The 26,074-nt window shown below is 33.2% G+C and overlaps 3 protein-coding genes and 1 long non-coding RNA gene across 6 annotated transcripts; 2 read left to right on the top strand and 2 right to left on the bottom strand.

Moving 5' to 3' along the window:
- The first annotated feature begins 589 nt into the window (after positions 1 to 589).
- LOC108468962 (ubiquitin-like protein 5) lies at positions 590 to 2,110 on the top strand. Its single transcript, XM_017769832.2, has 2 exons — positions 590 to 937; positions 1,911 to 2,110. Exon 1 carries the CDS (start codon positions 686 to 688, stop codon positions 905 to 907), a length of 222 nt encoding a protein of 73 aa, XP_017625321.1. The 5' UTR covers positions 590 to 685; the 3' UTR covers positions 908 to 937; positions 1,911 to 2,110.
- A 5,631-nt stretch (positions 2,111 to 7,741) lies between these two features.
- LOC108470085 (GATA transcription factor 11-like) lies at positions 7,742 to 10,943 on the bottom strand. Its single transcript, XM_017771292.2, has 3 exons — positions 10,775 to 10,943; positions 9,520 to 9,893; positions 7,742 to 8,757 (listed from the first exon to the last, which is right to left on the bottom strand). The coding sequence occupies exons 2-3, from the start codon at positions 9,856 to 9,858 to the stop codon at positions 8,050 to 8,052; spliced, it is 1,047 nt and encodes a 348-aa protein (XP_017626781.1). The 5' UTR covers positions 9,859 to 9,893; positions 10,775 to 10,943; the 3' UTR covers positions 7,742 to 8,049.
- Positions 10,944 to 16,240: 5,297 nt separating this feature from the next.
- LOC108467878 (protein ENHANCED DISEASE RESISTANCE 2-like) lies at positions 16,241 to 24,333 on the bottom strand. 2 transcript variants are annotated; one of them, XM_053018405.1, is made up of 21 exons: positions 23,799 to 24,333; positions 22,757 to 22,831; positions 22,595 to 22,648; positions 22,447 to 22,512; positions 22,304 to 22,362; positions 21,932 to 22,062; positions 21,816 to 21,862; positions 21,639 to 21,736; positions 20,954 to 21,049; positions 20,801 to 20,865; positions 20,630 to 20,701; positions 20,028 to 20,174; positions 19,531 to 19,850; positions 19,312 to 19,375; positions 19,007 to 19,182; positions 18,536 to 18,637; positions 18,324 to 18,374; positions 17,583 to 17,726; positions 17,071 to 17,166; positions 16,853 to 16,954; positions 16,241 to 16,731 (listed from the first exon to the last, which is right to left on the bottom strand). In XM_053018405.1, the coding sequence occupies exons 1-21, from the start codon at positions 23,952 to 23,954 to the stop codon at positions 16,639 to 16,641; spliced, it is 2,214 nt and encodes a 737-aa protein (XP_052874365.1). In that variant the 5' UTR covers positions 23,955 to 24,333; the 3' UTR covers positions 16,241 to 16,638. The 2 variants fall into 2 exon arrangements, with proteins under 2 accessions (XP_052874365.1, XP_052874366.1); XM_053018406.1 differs by having other exon boundaries at positions 19,543 to 19,850.
- On the top strand, positions 16,574 to 17,252 carry LOC108467879 (uncharacterized). Of its 2 annotated transcripts, none has more exons than XR_001868926.2 (2): positions 16,574 to 16,701; positions 16,883 to 17,252. It is a non-coding gene; the product is annotated as an uncharacterized LOC108467879 (long non-coding RNA). The 2 variants fall into 2 exon arrangements; XR_008269656.1 differs by having other exon boundaries at positions 16,646 to 16,780.
- Positions 24,334 to 26,074: the final 1,741 nt, after the last annotated feature.

Here is a 26,074-nt window from a genome sequence, read left to right as displayed (position 1 = left end):
AAATCACTGCCATATCGCCTTTTTTGTTTGCATTATCTAAACTAATCAAAAGCTCTCCTCTCCCTTTACTTCTACAGTTTAATTTTTTTTCACGAATCAACTTTGAAAGTCACGAATCTGTGAATCAAAATCCAAGCAACTTTATTCTTCAATCTCCAACATTAATTGTTAGATCTACTTGGATATAAGGTATATTCCTACTTGTTGATAAGTACTGATCCAACTAATAAATCGTTAAATCGTTACTTAGAGCTCACTAGCTAGACTTTTTCTTTTAAATTTAACAACCCAATGACTCAAATAAAATTTTTTGAATAGTTCAATGATCATTTTGTGATTTTTTAAAATTAAGTGACCAAAATGTAAACTTACTAATAATATAGTGATAATTTTGAGTTTTATAAAAATAAAAGCCCATCACATATAGATATACGAATATATGCATTAAACATATTCACTTTTGCATGGTTCACCAAAGTGTAGACACGTGTGAAGCATTAACTGGTCATACGAATCTTTGCTCGGGATAAAAGTGCGGAAATACCCTCAAAAGAAATTTCCAGAACCCGCGTATCCCATATGTAACTACATAAATTAAGAGATGGACGCGTCAACGATACAGCAACAAACAATAATATTTGGTAATTTGTGTTAACAGGAAAATAGAAAGAAAGAAAGAAAGGAGATGATAGAGGTAGTGTTGAACGACAGGCTGGGGAAGAAGGTGAGGGTGAAGTGCAACGAGGACGACACCATCGGCGACCTCAAGAAGCTGGTTGCTGCTCAGACTGGAACCCGAGCCGATAAGATTCGAATCCAGAAGTGGTACACCATCTACAAGGACCATATCACCCTCAAAGACTACGAGATTCACGATGGCATGGGCCTCGAGCTCTATTACAACTAACCTCTCCTTCAATCAATCCCCTTTATTCAGGTAGTTTCTTTTCTATTACTGATACATTCACTTATTTCAATGTCTATGATTGCATTATCTTCAATTTATTCCAACTTCATCTGTAAATCTAGAACCAGAGATCAATGGCTCTTATCTTTTATGTTTCTTTTTGTTAAATTAAATGTGAGCCAATAGCGTAGACGGTTACGTAGCCTTCACTCAAGAATTACACTCAAATAATGCATCACCCGTTAAACTAATACCAGAATGCTTATTTTAATGAACCAATGACGCATAAATCTCTGAGTTTTGAGGTTTACTAAGTGAAGACTTAACTGATTAACAAATCAATAAGCGATTTGATGCAGCTAACAAATCGTTTTCCATCAAATCTCTTGTTGATTCAGCTAATAGCGAAAATGTTTTTTTTTCCCTTGTTATTTTCAATGACTCTTAAATCTCTGAATTTTGTTAATCAGTTCATTTTTACTTGGTAAGATGAAAAGATTAAACTTGGATCATTTTTGTTTTCCTTCCTCTTATCATTCTAATTCGGAATGATTTGTTATAACGATCTCACTTTATTTTCTTTCCTCTCAGTTTTTATTAGCAAACTCAAAATTTATTCTCTTTTATGTTGAGTCTTAGCAGATAATATATAGTTTAGCGACTTGCATTTTACAAGGAAGTGTGCTTGTAGTTGTTGGTCATAAGGCCATTGTTTTCATAGGCTAAAAGATTTTACCATAGAGAAGTTTCACAAACCTTTTATGTTTACCTTCCTCTGGTTTTTGTGGCATGGAGAATCCCTTATAATAGAGGGATTCATTGTTGATCATGTGTTGTTTTAGACCCTGCTGTGTGTGTATTTGTTTGATCATAATTGATTTTTTTTTACCATGTGGGATCTTATGATTATGAATTTATTTAGCTTTAACTTTTATGAAGCATTTGCAATTCAGTAGCTTCAACTTCATGATAAGTTCTGAGATTTCCATTTACCCTTTTGCAGGTTTGAAGATGCAATAGGGAGTAAAGATGTATTTCAACTACAGGGAGAGATGAGTGGCATGCCTTTCAGGAAAGTGTTGATGTTTAGCTAGTAATAATTTTTGTAATATGTTAATGGACTTTTCACCTATCCAGATACTTCTAATTTGGCTAATACCAAAAAAATAAATAAATAAATAAAAGTGTTGAAGTTTATGGACATGTCTAATCTAGCACTTCTTTGCCATATTTAATAAGTGTTAATTGTTGTGTGCCATACATATATATATCTGAAAACTCGCTTATGTTTAGTGATGAATCGTTAAATAATCTTTGTTAGCCATTTTATTGTCAAAGGATAAAATAGTTATATGAAAATGTAGTGGCATGGGTTGTAACATGAAATAGGGTCATTACTTTGTGGTTTTAGTTTTTTTTGTTTTCGTTGTTGAATATCATTATCATGATAAGTGCCGAAGCGACCACAATAACGACCATAAATTGCTTTTTGTATTTAAATCCATGATGTAGGTTATGGGACCCAATTGACTGCTATAATTTGCTGTTTCTTGAATGTCTTGGCTTTTCTCGAAGGATGATTGGTACTACCATCAACCATGATCCTGCAACTAATTGACTTTCAGACATGCAAGGCTTGTCATTCATGTTTTTGGCTGACGACAATACTAACTTGTTATCTAAAGTTCAACTCCAGAAACTGGACAATGCCAGAAATTATTTAGATTCTTTGCAATCAGAGATGTAGCCAAACCTTTTTTTTTTATCATTATCATCAAAGCTTCATTGCATGTTTGGAACTTTTTATTGGATGATTGTATAAGCCCTGTTATCTTTTTCTCGCTCATCATCATCATCATTTTCTATTTTGACTACCCTCATTTCATGAAGTGAATCAAATTTATTAATTTTCCTTTTTTTTTTTTTTTTGGAAAAGTGTTCTGCTTGTTTCTGGCATTGATCAACCTCCAAATCCACTACATAATATACCCGTGAAATATGTATTTGTATTGCCTACAAGTGGTATATTTAGCTTAGTTTTCCGTCTGTTCAGGTCCTTCCCTCCTTTTGTTTCAAGTTGATTAGAAAGAGACTAGAAGAGGTGGCAACGAGCAAAGGGCTTGACTTTAAAATGGCGAAGCAAAGGGTCATGACCAACGCCAACATAAAAACTGATAAAGCATTCAGCATATTACAACACTTATTTATTGTTGGCTTAATGGTATAAACACCCTTAAAAAAAATTTAAAAAAAATCAATTAAGTCTTTTCAAACTTTTTATAATCAATTGAACTCTAAACTTATAAAATTATCAAATCTGCTGTTTGATTGATGTTAATTATCAATTTGTAACAGAATTTTAACATGATTGTTAATAAATGCTGAATCAACCAACATATGCTGACATGACAATCTATGCTAACAGACAACGAGAGAAAAAGCTTTAAGCGAAATGTGAATTCTTTTCCCTCTTGGACAGTGGCAAAATGTGTTTTAGGAACCTGGAAGGGCCGATAAAAATCTTTATTTGATTATATTTTATAGGAAATTATTTAGTATATTGTAAGTAGAGTTTCTAGACATTATAAATAGAGTTGGAAGGTTAATAATTGTCCTACAAAAATATAATAAAATATTAAAAATATATTTGTCAAATTTTCTAGATTGTTTGTAAAATAAAAAATTATAGTGCAGAGTGTACTAAATACTAACATTATATTTTATAATTTTTTTAAATTCATCGATTTAAATGTAAAATATTTATTTTATATTATAAAAATTAAAAATATTATAAAAGTAAAATTTAATTTAATTCAAATAATTACAATTTTCTAACTTGTGAACAACAACTAAATTCGTTTAAATAATAATCAAACCGAATTAAATAATGGAACCAAAATTGAATCAAATCGATTTTCATTTTCTTCAAAATTTTAATCAACCCTTGGAAATGCTGTCTTTCAACATTAAACGGATAAAAGGAACAAATTGAAAGGTGTTGGTGAAGAAACAACATCAAAACCGACAATGGGACATCAAGCAAATCCAAGTGGATGAATGCAGAGATGATGAGGTTTGTTAGAAAAGCAAGAGGAAAACATGGTGTGGATATATGGCAAATGGAAAACCCTAAACCACAACAAATATAATGCATGGTTGGTGAAGAATCAAAACTTGACCAAAGGTGTCAGGAAGAAATGCTTTGGCAACAAAGATCAAGTCAGTGGTTGATTGAGGGGGACAGAATCACAGAAATGCGAAATTTTATCATTTGAGTACGATGGCTAGGTGGCAAAAGAACACTATTCATTCCCTGAAAGTAGGGGATGAGGATTGGTGTGAGGATCCGAAACTGCTACGTCAACATGCGGTAGATTTCTTTACTAATCTAATCCAAACGGATAGCTTGGCAACACCTTATTATGCAGTTCGGGTCAATTTTTTAAAATTTTCGGATAATGAATTAAGGTGTTTGTCTAGCATTGTTACGGAGGAAGAAGTGCATAGGGTAGTAATGGATATGCATCCATTGAAAGCGTCGGGGATTGATGGGTTGCCTGCTATGTTTTTTCAGAAAAATTGGCAGGTAGTGAAGAGAGTGTAGTGGGGACGGTTCGAGGGGTGATGAAGGGAGGTAATCTTGAGGAATGGATAAATAAGACTATATTGGTTCCGATTCCGAAGGTAAAAAGCCCAGAAATGGTTAGGCAATTCCGGTCTATTAGTCTCTGCATGGTGACTTATAAGTGGCAGAGCCAAGGATCAAGCAGGGCAAGGCCCTTAAAATAGAAAATTTTTTATTTAAGTTATTCATAATTTATAAAATTTTAAATTAATAATAATAAAATTATATTTTGACCTCAAAAATAATAAAATTTAATTTAATTTTTTTAAAATTATAAAAAATAATTTATTAAAATGATAAAATTATATTTTTATTATCATAAAAATATATTTTTTAATTTCGTCCTTAAGATTTTTGTTAGTACCAAGTCCACATATCACGGGTAATGTTAAGATGAGATTTTATTGATGACACGTTGCAGGATATTGGGATTCTAGACTTGTTAAGTTAAACTACTATGAAATGCGTTAGTTCTGTACGAATGCAAACTGAGTTGGAATGGGCAGCTTTCAGAACCGTTTTCAACCTCGCGTGGTATACGGCAAGGGATCCTTTATTACTATATCTATTTGTTTTGTGTATGGAAAGGTTGGCCCAAGCCATTGCGTTGGAGGTGAATGATGGTAGATGGAAACCGATTAAGTTGAATAGGGAAGGGCCAGTAATTAACCACCTTTTCTTTGCGGATGATTTAATTGTTTTTGCAGAAGCTTCGACGGAACAAATGGGAGTTATTAATTCAGTTATTGTTCGATTTTGCGAAAGTTCTAGACATCAAGTGAACCGTGAAAAACACAGGTATCTTTCAGCAAGAATGTGACGAATATGATGGGATTAAATTTGAGCAATGGATTGGGATTCAAGAAAGTAGAACTTGGGTCGATATCTAGGGTACATTTGCTTCACAAAAGAGTTACTAGCGAGACTTATCGGTACGTGATTGATAGAATGCGACAGAAATTGTTAGGTTGGAAGGCAAAAAGTTTGTCGCTTTCAGGACGGATCACGTTGGCAAAGTCTGTGCTAGCTACTATTCCGACCTATGTTATGCAAACCATGTTGGTTCCCAAAGGAGTCTGCTTTGAGATGGAAAAGATTATATGTGGGTTTGTTTGGGGATCAACGGAAAAGAAGAAGGGAGTTCATTTGGTTGGATGGGACTGATTGTGCAAAGGGGTGAATGAGGAGTGGTATTACGAACGATGGTAGAATTAAACCAATCGTTTCTAATGAAGTTTGGGATTCAAAATAGCTCAGAATGTCAATCATTTATGAGTCAAAGTCTTGCATAACAAGCAAGAGGTCCTCCCGGCCTCCATCATACGAGGCAGTTGCTCCAGGTTGTGCAGGGGAATAGCTCAGGTCTGGGAATTTGTCAAGAAAGGGATATGTTGGAAGCTTGGAAATGGTAGGTCGGTGGATTTTTGGCATGATGAATGGATTCCGGGATCGGGCCTGTTAATAGAACATGTAAATTCACTCCAGTATCAAAGATGGTGGAGGGGGATGGAAGATGGGATTGGACTCGACTGCAATTTGTGTTTTCGGAGAATGGTCTTCAGAGACTTGGGGTGACCGTACCTCCAAATAACAATGATGAGGATGATAGGTTGTGTTGGAGGTGGGAATCGAGAAGATGTTTTAGTGTCAAGTCTGCTTACAGTTCTGAGCAGAATAATCAGACGGTAAATGACTTTCTGTGGAAGGCAGCATGGAGGCTAAAAGGGCCACAAAGGGTGAGATCTTTCCAATGGCTAGTATTGAATGACGGACTCCTCACGAGTGCGGAGACATATGACGGAGGAGGCAAATTGCAGCAGTTGTGGATGTAGGTGGAAGACACGGATCATGTGTTGAGGCTTTGTTTTAGGGCAGTTAAAACTCGGTCGGCTATTATTCAGCCTTCAAAACTTACTGAATTCATATCTTTGAGCCTCAAAGATTGGATTCTCATTAATATATCTAGACCGGAGTACTTTCCAATAGTAAGTGATAATTGCGATGTGGTATTTGGGATTATTTGTTGAGGCGCGAAACAAAAGAAGTTTTTATCCTAACTTTGAAAAGAAAGCAGGATTTCTGCAGTGGTGTTTGTGGCTTGTGGATAAGGTTAGTAGTGCCGAATGTTTATTTCGAAAGGGGTTGGATAGCATAAGTAGGGGAGGAGTGGGGATACGATGGGAGGTGCCGAAATGGGAGTGGATAAAGGTAAATACTGATGCAGCAGTGGGCACATTTGTTGCTGCAGTGGCGGGAGTGGTCAGGGACAATGGGACGTTGGCTATAGGGGTTTTCCCATAAAATAGGGATTTGCCCGGTGTTGGAAGCTGAGTTTGGGGGGGGGGGGGGAGCTGGCTTTTGAGGGAGTTAAGCTAGCGTGTGAAAAGGGAATTAAGAATATCTATATAGAGACAGTTAACCTGATGAGTGGTCATACTTGAGATTAGAACTTGTTATGGGGGAGAGTAAAGGATTTATTAGAATGGATGGAGAAATTTTGAGTGGTATATGTATCAAGATAGAAAAACAAAATAACTGAGTGTATGTTCAATCTTACCATGAAAATGAATGGTAAATGGAAAGTCTTTGACAAACTTTACTAGATGGTGTATGATATTGTGGTGGTAGAGATTTCCAACTCTATGACAAGACGAAGTTCAAACTAAAAGTGCACATAAAATTTAATTCAATTAGTAAAATTTGTTAATCTTTGTGCCTACACTCTCTACACTTGGTTGCACTGCCTTTGCATTTGCCAAAAGTCCCAACCAATCTGTTTTCTTAGGGCTTCTTTAGTTCAACATTTGTTTCCATTGAAAAAGGCCGAAGTTAGAAAATTTTAAGAGGATTGAAATGAAATTATATTTTTATGAGAGTTAAAATATAATTTTATTATTTTAATAGTTTATATTTTTTCAATTTTAAAGAATTAAATTAAAAATTATCATTTTTAGAAGATATCATTTACAAACTTAAAATTATATAAAATTTAAAGAGCTAAAATTACTTTTTACAAAATAAAATAAATTATAAACTAAATAAAATAAATTTTAATTTTGTTCGAGTAACCATATTCGGATGGAATTTTCTTGCTCAGCCTTAGTTTTATGAACCCTTTGGGCAAATTTGTTCCAAAACATAGTGTATGGATTGCAGAGCTTGAGGAAGATTGGGTGAGTATGAGAGAAGTGGAAGAATAGAAGATAATATGGAGAAAAAGACACTAAATTAATTGCATTTAAGAAGAATAAATGAATAGGGTGAGACCTGATACTGTCAAACATGTTAAAAAGAACATCTAAATGGCATTACCACTCACTAACCCTAATTTGATAATCCACCCTCCACTTCCCGCTGATTTTATATTTTCTGCCTACTCCTCCTACCAAACATGTCATCATCTAACATCCTACTTATTCCACTAATGTACACACTGACAAACAAGGAAAATAATGATAATAATAATAGTAATAGTAAAACACAGAACAAGGAAGCTCCCTGCTAAATGCCTGCTAAACTAATAATCAATGCGGTTGCTATTTCTGGTGGAATTAACACCGTAGATGGTGTTACCGACTTCAGCAGCTTGGCATTGTTTCCTCATCTCTATCACCTTCTTGTGAGAGTTGGAGTGCAATGATGCAACAAATGTAGGACTTGCAGCAGGACGGTATTCTGGAAAGAGGCGGCCAGACCTGTAGCGAACCCCACATGCATTACAAAGGGTCTTTGGACCCTTGGGTCCTTCTCTCCATTGTGGAGTTTTTGTAACTTCACAGTGCGTACATTTCCTAACAACAGCAGCCTCTTCGGAGGAGGATCTGTCATTCTCACTGGAACCTGAAAGCCATGTCAGGTTCTTTTTCTTCTGTCTCTTTTTGGCAGATTTCTCTGTTAAATGGCTTTCTGATTCTGATTCAGAACCAACCAAGGAAGTAGATCCTGTGGAGGATATGAAAGGCAATGTGAACTGCAGGTTAAAGGTAGATGCTCGCCTGCGCTTGCTTCGGTCACGTTTCACCAGGAAACTTAGCTTAGGGTTGATAGGTGCAGGCTTTGCAGATGAGCAAGCGCTACTGGTTTCAAGTACAGACACTGGACTAGAAGTCTGGAACCAAGTTGAACCTTTGACATCCACAGATTCTCCGTTTAGGGTAGTAGTGCTTCTGCTGGAGGATGCTTTGGTAATGCCTGACAACTGGTTTAGCTCTGAAGACTCATCACACTAGATACAAAAGGGAAGAAGAATTAAGCAATAAGTCGGATGTGAGGTTAAGGAAGAGTTTAATAGGAAGAAAAAATACACTCTAAAGAATTAGTCATTCATTTTAGTGGCTGTACGAGGATCCAATTGAAAATGATAATAGAAAACACCATCGGCTACTAGAACAATTGCATGAATCTCTAATACTAAAATTTATCTTAAAAAGAACCACTGTGCCATTGAACAGTAACCAGAGAGTCACAATCAACTGCATTTCTTGGTAAGGCAAACCAAGCATTGATTAACCTGCTTGCTTTCTCTGATCAAAAACATGTACCACACTATAACAGCATGACTGCACCAGTGCACATAATATGCCTCATGCTCTTATTGTATCAAGTATTTTCATTTGTAACTCTTTGTCACACCATATAACCAGCTTTAACCAAAGCTTTTCCCAGAGCATCCTTCACAGAAGAATTTTGTCAATAAAGAGCCTAATGTTTAATAACTACAAGGAGGTTGAGAAACACTGCACAACTCCTGCGAAACAAAATTGTTTTGCATAACATTGCTTTTTAACAAAGACTAACGAATAATTAACATATTGCCCATTAATGGTTGCTTTCTGGGAAGTACATCCTGAAAGTGCACATGTTAGATTTGTAAACTGTATTGCCAAAACACAGAACACTAATCTAATACACACTAAAGCATAGTAACTAATAACTCCATAAATATCATTAGACATCACTAGCATAAGGAGAAACAAAGGTAACTCACAGAAACTGGAAACTTATTCTCCAAAGTATCACTGAAAAAATCGCCACAAAAACCAGAAGACAAGCTAGCCAAAACATTAGCAGGCGGCGGCTCTAAGTTTTGGAAGTTACAATCCCAATCTTCACCAGCATCATCACCGCCACCACCAACACAACTTTTATCTTCAACATCATCGAGAGGCAGATGAAAATCTTTTACAACACCTTCACCACTAGCACCATCATCATCCGTTCCTTCAACATCTTCCAATGGGAAATCTAAATACTTGACTAAGTCATCAAATAAACCATCATTGACCCCAAACCCATCGAAGCATTTGTTAAACCAAGAATTATTCATAGTTTTTTTCTCTGATTTTGCTCTTCTTTATTTTTCTGTTCACAAAATAAAGAAAAAAAAAATGAAAGTTAATTACTATTATATACAAAAGTATGATAAAAACGCGTTTAATGTAAACATTTATGACAAAATAAGTGGAAAATTTAATTTAAACGCCTACAAAAAAGGGGTTTGTAATAAGTTATTATCCAATATGGAAATCAGCTTCTCTAGCTAACATTCCGTTTTTCTTTTATCATTTTATTATTATTTACAAAGCAATAATGTCTTGAGCAATAACTTTTTATTTATAAAAATTATTTTTAAGAAATTAAGGAGTATAGGATACTATTTAAGGCAAAAATAATAAAGTTTCCAATACAGGTGATTTTATATATGGAAATAAATGTCTCTTTTAGATTTGCTACTAAACAAGTAGCCTAATTGGCAAAGCAAGCAACAACTTATTTATTTTATATAAAAAATTGAAGAAATTAAGGAGACTAAACTAATAAAAAATAAAGTTTCCTAGGTGTGAAAGGTTAACCAAATAAATAAATAAACAACCTATTTAGGTGGGTTTTATACAAGGAAATAAATATCTTAGAGAACCAGTTAAGTCGTCATTTTAGCATGAAAAAATTTAACCAAATAAAGTAATAATAATTTCAAGAGCTTGTTTGGATAAATGGAAAATAAAAATGTAGCAAAATGAAATTTCTAACAATTAGTAATTAATTACAAAGAAAAGAGTTCCAAGTGCCATTTTCTTCATTTCCTGAGTCATCAAACAGAGAACAAAGCTAAACTGCAGAGGAGAAATTGATAGAAAAATTGCAAATGAAATGCTAACATTTAAAATGTTTTTTTTATTCTCTGAACAGGAAAAAGAAAAACAAAATGCAAAGAGAGAGAGAGAGTGAGAGAGAAAGGGGACCTTGTTTCGAGGAGAGAATTGAAGGAGAGGCATTGTTTGGATTAGAGGAAAATGAGAGAAAATGAGAGAGGAGATGATATTATTACCGTGTCTGACATTGGGATTTTTAGGGATTTTGTGTGTGTGTGTGTGAGAGAGGGAGCAAAAGTTAATGTGGGATGACGCACATGGAGGCGACTGTACGGTTTCACTTTTCATCACCGCTCATCTGTCAATTATTTATTAATTGGCTTAGCTACAAAATTGACCCTCACACTGTACCACTTTTCCACTTAAATACCTAAATTATTATTATTTAAACGTATCTAAATTATCAATTTCATTTCATTTTACCTAAACAATACCACATGTCACATTTTTATTGGTAAGTATTATGCTTTTGGGCAAAATGAAACAAAATTAATAATTTAAATATTACTTTTATTAAGAAAACTTTAAGTATCTAGATGAGAAATTAATAATGTAATTCCTAGTAGATTTTTGATAAAATATAATATTGGTTTGTTTATTTATTTTTAACTCAAACCAAAGGAAAGAGGAAAATAAGGTTATGATTAAAAATTAAAAAGGGGTTTGAAATAGAAAAGAAATTAATTTTTTGATAATTTACGTATGTGCAATGTAAATATGATTTTAGTCCATTCATGTTTGATTTAGATTTAATCTCTGTTTATAACTCTTTCTCCTTCCTATTACATAATTGTATTGTAATTGTTTAAATTGAAAATAATTTAAATGTGATTTTAATTTTTTAATAAATTTAATATACCATTTGCTATTTAATGTTTAATTTGTTAATTGGGGTTTTCTTTTCAATTTGGTACTTAAGTTTGGTTTTAATATACAATTTAGTATCTGTTAAATATGACTCCTATTTTCAGTCAAATTTGAAAAATAGTCTTTCAGTTAAACTCTGTTTACTTGTTTCAATCAAACACTGATTAGTTTAGATTATTTTATTATTATTTGATCTATGAATTTAGCCTATAAATATGCTCTTTTACAACCTTAAAAAACACACCCATTAGAGATTAGAACTCATAACACATTTAGAGAATTTTATGTTTACGTTTTGTGGGTTCTTTGTTTTTGGGTTTTAGTTTTTATTTCCATCTTTTGTACTCTTCGTTCTTTTGCCATTATAGTAAAATTATCTTTGCCCGTGGTTTTTTATCCTCTTTGGAAGGGTTTTTTCACGTTAAATTTGTGTGTTAAATTTCTCAATTTATTCTGCTATTTTCTTGTTCGTTACTTAATCGGGTTAAAATCATAACAAGTGGTATCAGAGTTAGTTCAATTTTCATAGGTCAGCCCGTTTAGAGATGGCAACAACAAGGTTTGAAATTGAGAAGTTCGATGGTGAGACAAATTTCAATCTGTGGCAAGTTCGGATGATGGCAATTCTAGTTCAATCAGGCTTGAAAAAGGTTGTTATCGGGAAAAAGCCTGAGAATCTAAATAAAACAGAATGGGAAGAGCTTGATGAAAAGGCTTTATCTGCAATCCAGTTGTGCCTCACGAATACGGTATTGTAAGAGGTATTGATGGAGAAGACCTCATCTGCCTTGTGGAAAAGGTTAGAAACTCTTTATGCGACTAAGTCTCTGGCTAACCGTTTAGTGTTGAAACAACGTCTATTTAGGTTTCGCATGAACAAAGGTGAGCTTCTTAGAGATCACATCAGTCAATTCATTACTCTTTTAAATGATTTAAAGAATATTGAGGTTCATATTGACGATGAAGATCAGGCTATGCTATTATTGTGCTCTTTACCCCCTTCATACAAGTCTTTTCAGGGAGACCCTGATTTATGGCAGAGACAAACTCTCGTTCGAAGATGTGAAGGGTCATTTGTTGAGTAGAGACAAACTTGACAATGAGCTTCATTTGGATAGCAAGACAGATAGGCAAGCTTCCGTTTTGGTAGCATCAAAGAAACGAGATAAAAGGTGTCGCTTTTGTAAAAAGCTAGGTCACGTCAAAGCAGATTGTTATAAACTACGAAATAAAAAAGCTGTTGAGAGTAACGAGGAAGATGTAGCTGGTGCTAATTTGGCCGATGAAAATGGGGATGATTTATTGTTAGTGTCAACAAGTGATAACACCAAGCTCACGTCCGAGTGGATCCTAGATTCAGGATGTTCTTTCCACATGTGTCCCAATAGAGAATGGTTCTCCACATATAGTTCGATTGAAGGTGGAGTTGTGCGCATGGGAAACGATTCATCTAGTAAGGTAATTGGTATTGGTACTTGTTAAAATTAAGATGCACGATAGGACGATTAGGACACTCTCGGATGTCGGTATGTACGATTCTGAAAGAATCTCATCTCCTTAAGTATTTTAGACTTGAAAGGATGCAAAATCAACATCGAGTCGAAGCGGTATTAAAGTATCTCGTGGAGCTCTCGTTTTGTTAAAAGGTAAAAGAATCGGCGATCTTTATATTCGGAAGGTTACACGATGGCCGGTGAAATCGGACGTCCTCGTCAGATTCTGAGTTGAAGTTAACTTGTTTGGAGCGGAGGCAACTTGGTCATAGGAGGGAAAAGGTATGATTGTTTCGTTGAAGAGAGGTTCTCTTTTGGATGCGAGTTTTGAAAAGTTAGGTCTTGTGTTTGTGAAAATCGGACCGGGTTAGTTTTGATTTGGCAGTGTACAAGTCGAAGGCTAGAAGTTTTCCAGTTTCTAAGCACAAATTTGACTCAGTTAATTCCCTACATAGTTCAAGATAGGCTCGTGGCGGGCTTTGGCAAAGATGGCGTTGTGGAAATATGAGTCAATGTGGAGATTTGTTAAATATGACTCCTATTTTCAGTCAAATTTGAAAAATAGTCTTTCAATTAAACTCTGTTTACTTGTTTCAATCAAACACTGATTAGTTTAGATTATTTTATTATTATTTGATCTATGAATTTAACCTATAAATAGGCTCTTTTATAACCTTAGAAAACACACCCATTAGAGATTAGAACTCATAACACATTTAGAGAATTTTGTGTTTATGTTTTGTGGGTTCTTTGTTTTCGGGTTTTCGGGGTTTAGTTTTTATTTCCATCTTTTGTACTCTTCGTTCTTTTGCCATTATAGTAAAATTATCTTTGCCCGTGGTTTTTTATTCTCTTTGGAGGGGTTTTTCCACGTTAAATTTGTGTGTTCAATTTCTCAATTTATTCTGCTATTTTCTTGTTCGTTACTTAATCGGGTTAAAATCCTAACAGTATCCAAACTAAACAACATTTTATGGCCCAAAACATTTGACATGTGTGATCTAGTAAAAAATATAAGTACTTAATTGGAACAAAAGAAAATTTCAAATATTAAATTGAATATTAAAATCTAATTTAGGTACTTGTATGAGACAAAAAAAACTCAAGTATTAATTTAAAAACTTAAATACCAAACTGAATGTTAAAGCTAAAATCATGTACCAAAATCTCAAAAAAAAAAAAACTCCATACCAAATTGGGAAAAAACTTCAGTATTAAATTAAATATTGAAATGAAATATAAGTACCAAATAATATATTAAGTAATTAAAAAAGAAAAAGAAAAAGAAGAGATCACCGACGAGAGGAGATGGAGTGAGTTGGCGGAAGAGAAACAAATCATTGTCTTTTTGGTATTGCAATTATTATTTAGTTGTAGCTTCTCACATGCCTGTGGTCCCTTTTTCCTTTTTTTTTTCTGGTTATATATATTTTAAAAATTGATTTTATCTTATTTCCTCTTATTGTAAGATTTTTTTTTTTTGGTCTTTCCCCGTTTGTTTTCTTTTTTACTCATTTACGTAAGCAGTAAAAGATTTCGTCAACCATCTAATCAATTATTATAACGAGATTTTGTATAATATTTCAAGATTTTGATAGATCATAATTAATTAGTTTGTATTGATTAAATTAGGTTATAAAGAAAATTAACATTATTGAATTTGATTGGGTTGGTAAGAGATTTATTAGGGTTTAAAGAAATTCCGAGAAAATCAAAAATCTATTTGGATTCTAATTGTTTTTAATCAAATATTATTATAATTTATTCAGTTTAGTTGAATTTTTATTTCCAAATTAGAAAAAATTGACTATTATCATGGAGTTCTATTTTTATTGAATTTATAATTTAATTTATATTTTATATTATTTCTATTAAATTTATCTTTAGATAATTTAGTTTTTATGAATAGGTATCTATATTTGAAACGGACAACCTGCCAAATTGTGAACTGGCTGTTTAGAAGCCAAGATTCTGCTTTTTTAAGTACAGATTGGTTCACTGTTTCCACAAAAAATATAACAAGCCTACAATACATCAGTAGACCTTTGACCACGAAACCATAACACCTTTTCCATGTTTTATAAACACAAAGTTAAAATGTAAATAATCACGAGTAAAATAATAAAAGAAATTATTTAATATTAAATATCTTTGGAGAATTATTATTATTATTATTATTACTATGATATTATCTGTTAAAAGAGAAATGCAATTGCAGGCAAATAATTGATCGAGGCAGCTATGTCTGCCAATTTGGTGAAAAGTGTGTTTGTAAAGGAACATCCTATCAAAGCAGCTGAAAGGAACTTTTTAACTGTACAACATCATCATTAAGTGCGGAAAACAAGTAATCCCTTTTCGTTTTCCTTCTCAATCTAATGTCATCTTGTATTGAGGCTCACGTTTAAAGCAGCCAAGTAAAATAAAATAATACCTTCAGTAAAATTCAATTATTTTTTAAATCAAATTTCGGGCTGAAATGAAATACATAATTCTAGAAAAACTTGATATTTACAGTCCAATTCAGTGTAAATGCAAAAGAAAAAAGAAGCTAAAGGGTGTGATAAATTGAAAATTTTAATATTAAAAATTTAACTACTTAGTTTTAGCATTAATTTTATATTATAAAATTGTTTGATATATTAATAAAAGGGAAGAATTTATTTACACCAATATAAAATTTTAGTAATTTTATATTTTTCTATATTTTTATACGATTAATATTTTAATAATTTAACTGTCATATTTCATATTTTATTTATGTAGATCATACATGTTTAGTATTAATTAAAAGTTCTAACTATTTGTTTTACATAAAAAATTCAACCATTAAATATATATTAATATATACATTATTTTAGATTGATATAAATTTAATGATTGAATTATTAAAATACTAGTCATATAAAAATTATAGAGGATGAAAAACTATTTAAATTTTACACGGTATAAATGAACTACTTCATAGTTTTAATGCCTAATATTTTCAAGTTAAGTGATTAAATAATCATCTACTTATCATATTCACATTTTTTAAAAAAGAAAATTATATTACTTAAAAAGTTAAATAAGTATCCAACACAATTTAAAAATTAAATATTGAAAATTTTCCATAATTTATCAGATAGATACAAATTCTTGCTTCTTTATCTACTTTATAAAAATAATCACGAAAATAAGAATAGGAACATATAACTTTTAATTAATTTTAGTTTAACACTTGTCATCATTTAATTTGTTTATCAAATCTAAGAAAAAACAATGTACTAATAAATTTTCTAGAAATATGATTGATTTTCTCTAAGGAAATAAAAGAATGGTTTTGATTTGAACTCAATCTTTACCAGACCATGCAATCACTCAATTTAGAAAAGAAAACGATAAGCTAACAACTAAATTAAGAAAGAAATCAAAATGGGAAAATTTTTTGAATACAATATTAACCAACACTGTCATCTATACAAAAAAAAAAAAAAAAAAAAAAAAAAAAGAAAGAGCTGTTTTTTTAATATCAATGGGTATTGATTGATAAAGCCCGTTTGATTTGATTTTGGGATTCATTCTTTCATCAGATTTAAGAATTTTATTTTTCAATCATACTTTTACTGGAACAGACTTGGCTGCATCCAGATGGTTAAGCCGGCACGTCCCGAGAAGGTACTCCGGCAGCTCCTCTTTTGTATTTGCCTGTAGGTTTCCGCATGAAATATTTACAATTTTGGACATTTATGGAAGTGTAAGATCAAAGACACTGAAATTCCATTTTATTTTTCCATTCATTGTTTTTGCTAAGTGTTTGTTGTTTTACCTGTATCAAAAATGCCATTTCAATAACCAGATTGTTGAGGTAACCAAGCACAAGACTGACTACACCTCTTGCTACTGTTGATGATCCGATGTCGATCCCAAGCTGAAAACAAAAAATTACGAAGTTTCAGTATGCCGGAGTTTCTCATGCTATTTACAATTGTCAAAATCCACTTTGAACACTGATTGTTTAAAAATGAGGCAATGTTATAAATTTACCTCCAAGTAGTTCTTCCCTTGGAAGTAATTTATTTCCAGAGCTTGGCCGATGAGGCAAGCTTTCTTTCCGACACTCTGCTTGACTATCCACGATCCCTAACAAAACAAAGTCATCTATCAAAACCCTTTTTCTTTGTACAATGCAAATTGTGAAATGAAGCTATATGCGGTATGAGTTTAAACCGGCTAGTCTTCATGGTAAAGATTGCATGCAATTACTTTTCTTCATAGGTCATAAGGTCTGGGTAGGCTCAGTACTGACACCTTAAGCTTAGGGATTTCTTACAATGCAAATCTTTGAAAGCAGTAGTAAGTATAAACTAAGTGACCTGTCAAAAAAGGTACAGAGAATTCGGAAAACGTAGTTTCTCCTGTTCAATTTAAATGGAGTTAAATGTAAGTTCGATTGTTTGTTTCTCTTTGAGTTTATTACGTAACCCACTGGTGACAAGTGAGCTCACTAGAATAGAAAAGATTCCCGATCTCAACTGCAAAATGCTGCAAATACCAACCTTTGATATGTATGGAATGAGCTTAAACCGTGAATTTCTATATGCATCGTCTCCATTGATGAAGTTGTATAGCAAGGGTGAATCTTCCACTGGACTACTCATCATATAATATAGTGCTAGACTATATGTTGTTGAACCTGGCACCTGCATTGCAGGAAATAGTTTGACTATTTTCAATGCTTAAGAACCGATGAAAACATAGATGGAAGGCTAATACACTAAAAAAGCCCTTAAACTATTATACTTTGTTTAAACAAAAATAAGCCCTCAAACCATGATTTTTACCCATGAAAACCCTTAATTTTAATATTAAAGTAAAACTATTTAAAAATTTAAATTAATTTGCATTTTATGCTGATGTGAATTTGATGAGAATAGTTTACTAAATAAAAATAAAATAAAATATTAAAATTTCTTGAAAGCGCTTAGATACATGACATAATTACTCTTTTGAAAATTTTGATTACTCTTTTAGATTTTATGTTGATGTTAAAGTATATATAATTTTTATTGCATCAACAAAAAATTAAGATAAGAGCTTGAAATTTCAAATATATTTACTTTAATATTAAAATGAAGGGCTTTTATGAGTAAAAATCATAGGTTAAGGGCTTATTTAACTACAAAAATAGGTTAAGGGCTTGTTTAAACATAGTGTAGTAGTTTAAGTGCCTTTTTAGTACATTAGCCTAGATGGAAATATAGCTTGGCGGAATTAAAAGCAAGCAGAAACTCGAATACCTGTATGTTTATAATGAAGAAATACTCTGGCCCTCCCTGCTCAGCATATTTCTGCAAGACCAACAATTTTTGTAACATTATTTTAACGTACAGGCAGCATATTGCAAATGCAACTAGTTTTGCTTATAGGTGACTCACAAACAATGACCTCAAATCTCAATCTGAAAAATTAGTGATGACATATATTTAAAGAAAAAAGAAATGAAAAGAACCTGAACGATGCTCCCAGGACGTCCTCCTAGATCGTCTTCTCTTGTGTCAGATCTTAGCCAATCTGCAGCAACCATTTGCATCAAAGTGCCCTTTGCCTTAAACTGAAAGCAAAGCAAATATATAATAATTTTAAACTGGAAGTTGAAATTTAATGCAGGAAAACTAAAATTGGAGCTATATAAAATGAAAGTCAGTGAATTCAATGGGGATATCCATGACTTCTAGAAGTTGATCACTATTTGATATCTACAAAAGCTGACAATCGATTGTATCCAAACATGATATGCAAAATATGGAAGGACATGTACAGAGCCATAGACAGTATAGTCAGAGATCATCAGAGACAAAATGTCAGTTCACGGCATGATCATGCAATCACACGTACAATGGATGAATCATCATAGAACACACCAGCTGAATTTTTCTCATAGACTTCAACTTTGTCCTCATTTAAGCATTGTTCTTCATACCTTCTTACGGTCCTCTAGGTAATTCTCTCCGCGAATTAAAAATGTTGAGGGTTCTGCAGCTGTCCAACTACAAGGCAATGTACAAGTTGGATCCTTGGGAAGAGTGTTTCCATAGGAGCAACATATACCATCTTCCCTCGTCATGTCTTGTAAGTCCATGTAGCCTCGTTTTTGAACTGCAACATGGAAGAACTGTAAGTTATCAGCAATTTATCTTTCTACAACTTTCTTGGAGAAAAAAAAAAAAACTTCATTGCCACATTAAGAAGTTAAGGTGAAATACTGATCATCCAAAAAGGAACCACCTGCAAGACCATGTAACTTCTTCACAAAAACAGCAGCAGTTGATAACTTTGGATGACGTGTATCCTACAAATTTCTCAGTCACATAGAAGTCAAGTGAGAAACTCATGGCAAAATAATACACGCAGAACTTGTAATAGCCTCATTTAATGCTAAGAGTAACAGCAATACAACCACAAGTTAACTGCAAATTCACTTTCATGTAAAAAAACAATAATTACTTTGATGTGCACCTGAGATACTTCAGGACCAAAGTCAGAAGTCCAACCATCTTCTGATTGCTCATAGTCTGTTGGTTCGGGAACATCAAAGAATTCATCAGCTGCATCATTAAGACCTAACAGACTTGAATGTTCTGAAGGAGCCCTTTCCATTACTTCACTTGTAGTTTCCTTAGATTTCCCAGCCTCTATTTGTGTACACATATCAATTGAGCCATCCTCCACACTCTGGTGCAACCTAACTTTCCGTGTCAACTCTCCAGAAGAAAGATCGTCCGAAGGATATTTTACTTGCTTTGCTCTGAATAATTCTCGTAATGCTGCAAGTACATGATATAAATGCCTAGAAATTTAATGGCTCAAATGATCACACAAAGTTATAAGACAGATGCACAAACCACAAACACAATATTATGAACAAATAAATAAGATTATAACAGCAGTTGAAGCTTAGGATGACAAATCCCACAGAGTTAAAACACAAATAAATGATTTACCAGCAACTCTCTCAAGCATCCTAATGGTAATAGGCCGAGCTGCTGAAGTTCGAAGATAAGATTTCCAGAATTTCCAATCAATTGCAAGCATGTGTTTTACAACAGACTGTTTTCCTTCATTCACAGGAGATATGACATATCCACCACCTGCAAATAAGCATCAAACAATAACGTTGTAGATTAAGTTTTGATTTTGCTGCTTTTAAAAATACATCTCCACATCGCTCCTTAACACACACACACACACACACACACACACATAAAAAAAAAATGCATCATGTGTGCAGCAACCCACAAATTTCTATGTGGTATACAAGAAAAATGGCGAAATTGATCACACCAAACTAAAGCAATAGAATATGAACCAATGAGCAGTATCCAAATTGAGAAGCCAAAGATGCTTCAAACACAAACCAGTAAATTGCATGTGATCATGCACACATGAGATACTAAGGAGACAAGGCTCTTGTATGCTAAATTTAAACCAAAACCAGCTCATGCGACTTATAATGTATTTACTTATGTATAACAGAATAATATGGTGAACTCAGAAAATGTAGAAAAGTTATCTTTTCTTATTATATATTTCAGGCATACATTACTTTTAAGGCAGGCACGAACATAGCTTTTCTGCGGGGGACAAGTCTTGTGAAACACTGAGTGATAGAGGATAACTGTCATAATATCAACCAAAATAAGTTAGTTTGCAGTTTAACTTGATCTGTTCCAACTTTGAATACAAATGTTAAGAGTTCCCTCAGAACAATTAGTACCATATGTTCCATCATCTTCTCTTCTCCAATAGCGCCGCAACAAGAGATCCCTCCTTTTCATTGCCCTGCAAGTATAATGAGTTAGAGAAGACATATATACAGAAATCTCCGACTTGCAAGATATAATGACTAAATCAGAAGTTTGGATCTGACCAAGGTAACCAATCACTATAGAGTTGCTTGTGAACAATATCAGTATGACCATCAAGATGTTCAACCACACAACCCTTGTAGAAACAGAAGTCCCATCTGCAACATAATTTGCAAAATTACCCTCGGTTTTAGAAAAAGAAACAGAAAGCATGCCAGATAAGACAAAAAAAATTGCTAGATGAATATTACTCTAATTTTGCACAACTTTAGGACATACAAGAGAGCATCAGTAAGTAAAAACAAATAAATATATATGCATTAAAACAGGCACCAAATACTGATGCTAAATCCTTGCATAGAGTCATCTTCAGAATATAGATTTCTTCTTATGGTTTTGTGTAGCTAATAAACGTTTGTGGATTAAGAGTTTCTAAAGAGATTGGATTCATATTAACAAGGGAAATAATTACTTGGTTTCTATTTCTATCATCCATCAAACTTAAGTTGACATTTCTTCTCTATTACAACAGAAGTGACACATGAGCTCTAACAGCTCATTTAAATATGGCCAGTAAGAATAGCAATCACAGTGCAGTCTGTTCCAACAAATCACAATGCTAGATCTACTATGATTGCTAATATGCATAGATCTAAAGTACCACTTGATAGTGAAATTAAACCATGCCTCTTGCAAAAGAATATAAGAGCTTTATTTTAAGAAACTAAAGAGTAATTGGAAGCTTACTGTGATCTTGAGGGTCCAAGAGACATAAGTGTTTGAAAAATGGCTTCCGAAGTTTCATCTACAACGCCCACAGCCATGATTGCAGGATGGTCATCCCACTGCCAATGGAGGAAGGAGAGAAAAAAGTCAAATGCAATTGCACGAATATCCTTGACTTGTGAATCAAAAGCTACCAACCTTTCTATGAGAATCCCTTTCTTTAGCTTCTTTAAACAGTCTGAGACCTGCATTGCCTCATGGTTTTAGACAAATAACTCAATCTAAAAAATCACAAATATTTGATTTGTACTTACCATTTTGGCATCCAAAGATTGTCCAAGGTGATGGTGCTACAACATCAGATGTCACTCTGTCCATCTTCGTGGATGAATAAAGAGTCCAGTCAAGAGAATTATTGTGATGTTCATTATTTGAACCACTCGACCTGCATGCACAGAATCCTTATAAGAAACTGATATATGGTTATAGGGAACAAATATGAGAGAATACTTGATAAAAAAGAGCATCATGTCCTATCACACTCATCACTACTAACTATCCCAAATAATCCAACTTAAGTTATTCAAGCAATTTGCAAATCATTTGCAAGCATAGGTGAACAGACAAAAAAGAAAGGGGCAGAAGCTTATGCTGAATAGAAATACTAGATGGTCTCTTTATTATACCTGAAGGACTGCCATCTGCTCTTTGAATAAGCAGCATCATTTCCAGAGTATGGACCACCCTGCATATATACAATCAAGTCGTCTCATATCATCTAATGCCAGATAGTTAAGATGTGCAATAACAAGAGAAAGCAGTTCAGCACCTTTAAGGCTGCTTCCTGCAAGGATTGAATCCATCTTGCAGCTTCTTCAGGACTGCTAGCTCCTAGCTATAAAATTTAGATTCCATATCTCATACATGAAGGTGAAAGTATGATATATATTGACTAAGAATCTTTGTATTTGCCTCACCTTAAGTTGATCATTGTGATTAGAACTATTGTAAAGGGTGAATATGAAGAACACCTATAAGTTGAACAAAGAACTGTCATTACAAGGGTCCGATAGCATGAACCAATCAGAAAACATAAATCAGAAAATTTACCACTGTCCTAGAGGGAAAAAACCACATACTTTTCTGTGAATGCTTTCCCTCCCATTGTCTGTCACTCGAATGGAAGAATCAATGATTGCACTTCTACCAGGTTCCTAAAAAGAAAATCAGAGGTTTATCTTTTATGCCCAATAATATTGTCATGTCTGAAAAATAAACGGTATGCAAATGTGAAGCTACAAACAAAAAGAACATTAACTCAATGAATTTGAGCCTAAATACTATCTTAGCATCCCCATTTATTGATTAATCAAATCATATACACAATACTTTCACAAAACTAAAAATGAACTGCAACATCTAGAAACAGAGGCACAAGATAGCTTGATCGTCGAGTATTCTTCGAGGCTGCTTAAGCCATTTCCCACTAAAGCAAAGACGTGGCCTCATCATCATTGTATAATTATGTATAAACGTATTATTTGGCTTATGATAGTCATCAAATTAAATTAAGCCACTTCGCACTAAAACAAAGACCTGGCTTCATCACTTGTACAATTATTCATAGCCACTTATTAGCTTGGCTTAAAATTATCATCAAATCAACTTAACTTTCAAAAAGAAACTAAAGATTAAAGAACACAAGACTGACATATGTATGCTAAAGTAAAGTATTCCTGACACAAAGTTGACAGTACAATTCCCCAGATTTACCTGTACACAAACTAAAAAAGAAGTCAGCAAAGAATTTCAACCAGGTTAGTATAGTATCGAAATACTCTCCCTCCTTATCGAAATACTCATACTATACCTAGTGAGAAACGCGTCTGTTATGAAATTATTAAGTATATTCAACTAATTCGCAAAAGCAACCAAAATCACTATTAAATGAACGAATAAAAAAAATACAACCAATAAATAAATATAAGAACCGTTACTTTAAAAATTCGTTATTCCTTCATTATAGCAGCTAGATCGATTAATCAAAAAGAAAAGAGAATCATATTAAAGTTAAATGCCATTATTTGTTCACAATATTCGTAAATGAGTAACGAAGCTTGCAATATAAGCTTCTTCACACACGCACAAAAAAAATACTAAAAAAGTAAAGAGGGGAGAAACCTGGAGATTGGAAATGGGCATGGATTTGAAGCTCTTAAGAAGATGATCTTCAAGAACAAAGTAACGTTTGCTTGAGTACTGTAATCCAATCCGATTCGAACGAATTATATGTAACCATCCTTCCATTTTTAAATCTCCGCTCTGCGAACCAGCCATTTTTCCTTTTCTTCTTTCTTTTTTTCTTCAAAAACACAGAGGAGGAGAGCTCTTTGCCAGACAAACACAGAATTTAAAAAAAAAAAAATCTATGGAAATGTAATGATAATTTGATCCTCCGATCCCCAGAAATGAGGTGGCATAGAATCAAAATATGTTGCTTTTTTTTCTTTGAAATTTCAAATACAAAGAAAAGAACAGGAAAAAAACGACTCGGTTTCGAAAATTTTCGCTTTTTTTCCCTGTTTTCTCCTTGTTTAAGAGAACTGAAAATTTCTGAAATGGAGGAAAGCGTATATGAGACAAAGATTGGCAGGCGAATATTGAATTATTTAAATTTACTCTATTACCCTTTTCACCTTGCATTTGATTTGAAGTTTATTTAAAAAGTACGCGAGATTTATGCAACCAATCATGTACGTTCACTCTTTTTCACTTTTTGTTTTTATTTATTTATTTATTAAAACAAGGGTTATTCATGAGAAAAAAAATTTATGGAATCACAAGGGAAAAAAGAAGCAAAAAATTAATTTGTTTTATTTTTTTCTTGTAAAATAAGCAACAGCAAAATTCATAGCTGGTCGAAAAGCTTCCAACTAAATTAACTTGAAAACAATCATTTCCCTCTTACGCCTGAGATGTCTTAAGATTTTTTTGTCCCTTACAAAAAAAGTTCTTCTATACGAGAAAGAAAGATAGTGATGGAATTTTTTTCTTTGAATTGTATTGAAATTCAAAATATTTATTGATATCAGCAATAGAGGAGATAAAAGAACAAAATGTGATGGTGCAAAGAAGATCAATTCATCTAAACATATATAAAGCTGGAAAAATGCAAGCAGGTAAAGGAGGAGGAAAATGTTGTATGTTGAGGAAGATAAAGGACTAGGGCTAGTAAAAGAGTCAAGGGTTCAATCATTTCTTCTTCGTTTTTCAAGGTATTTATAGGTGCGAGGGGGAGGGGGAGGTCCTTTGTCCTCTTATGTCTTTCAGTTGCATATTTAATTGAAACTAGCTTTATTAGTTAATAGAGTAAAATTAATAGATGGATATAAAAGTTGGTTGTGTAGTTCGAAAACTTCTTACATTTGTTATGTTTGTGGAGTCTTACCTAAAAAATAATTCACTATCAATCTTTAATACAAGACATGATTTAAGTTTTACTAAATAAACATGTATTAGTTTGTCAAAACTACAACCAATGTGAACTTTATCTCCCCTTAATTCAGCTCGATTGGATCCTCTATATGGAATAAAATAAACATGTATCGGTTTTATCCAATAAGAGCTAGCTTTCTTGATTTAAACGTAGAGCCCTAAATAAATTTTTTGACTAGTTTCACTATTTCATCACACATGCCTTTTGGAATGAGAACAAACTGTATAAAGTAGTAAGGAATTGACAAAATGATCATAAAGTAGTAAGGAATTGATAAAATGATCAATTTAGTAAGTGTCACTCTTCCTGCCATTGAAAGCCTCTTAGCATCCCACCCATTAAGACGTGTCTGAATAGTATTTAGAACAAACTTATAAGTATCATTTATCACTCTCTTGTGAAATAAAGGGACTCCTAAATACCAACCTAGATAGTACACCATATGAAAATCTAGTTTTGCACTGATAGCTTGCCCTACACTCTTCTTAGTATCCTTTGAAAAGAAGATTTGAGTTTCTCAAACATTAACTTTGTGACTTGAGAAATAGCAGAAAGTGTTTAGCATATTGCTAATTACATCTACTTGCTCCATATCAACTCGGGGGAAACAAAAAAAAACCAAGTCATTTGCAAAAACAAAAAGAGGGTATGAGATTTTTAGCCCTCTTTTTGAAAGTTCAGAAGGAACTCAATTCTTGTTCTCAATTACTTAGTTAATATCGTGAGCTAATCTTTCTATGCCCGTAACAAATAGATATGGTGATAGAGGATCCCCTTCGCGAATCCGTTTAGAAGGTTTGAATTCGTCAATTATACCTTCGTTTCATACAATTTGCGTAGTAGAATAACAAATTTAGTACATACTGAGATGAATCATTTTATGCGAAAAACCTGTGTGCAAAACAGTTTTGAGAAATTCCTATATGATTTTGTCGTAAGCCCTTCCAAGATCCACTTTAAT

Source organism: Gossypium arboreum, chromosome 8 (assembly GCF_025698485.1).
Source record: "Gossypium arboreum isolate Shixiya-1 chromosome 8, ASM2569848v2, whole genome shotgun sequence".
Lineage (NCBI taxonomy): Eukaryota > Viridiplantae > Streptophyta > Magnoliopsida > Malvales > Malvaceae > Gossypium > Gossypium arboreum.
The sequence above is the reverse complement of the archived record's forward strand: the minus strand, read 5'-3'. Positions and strand labels throughout refer to the sequence as shown.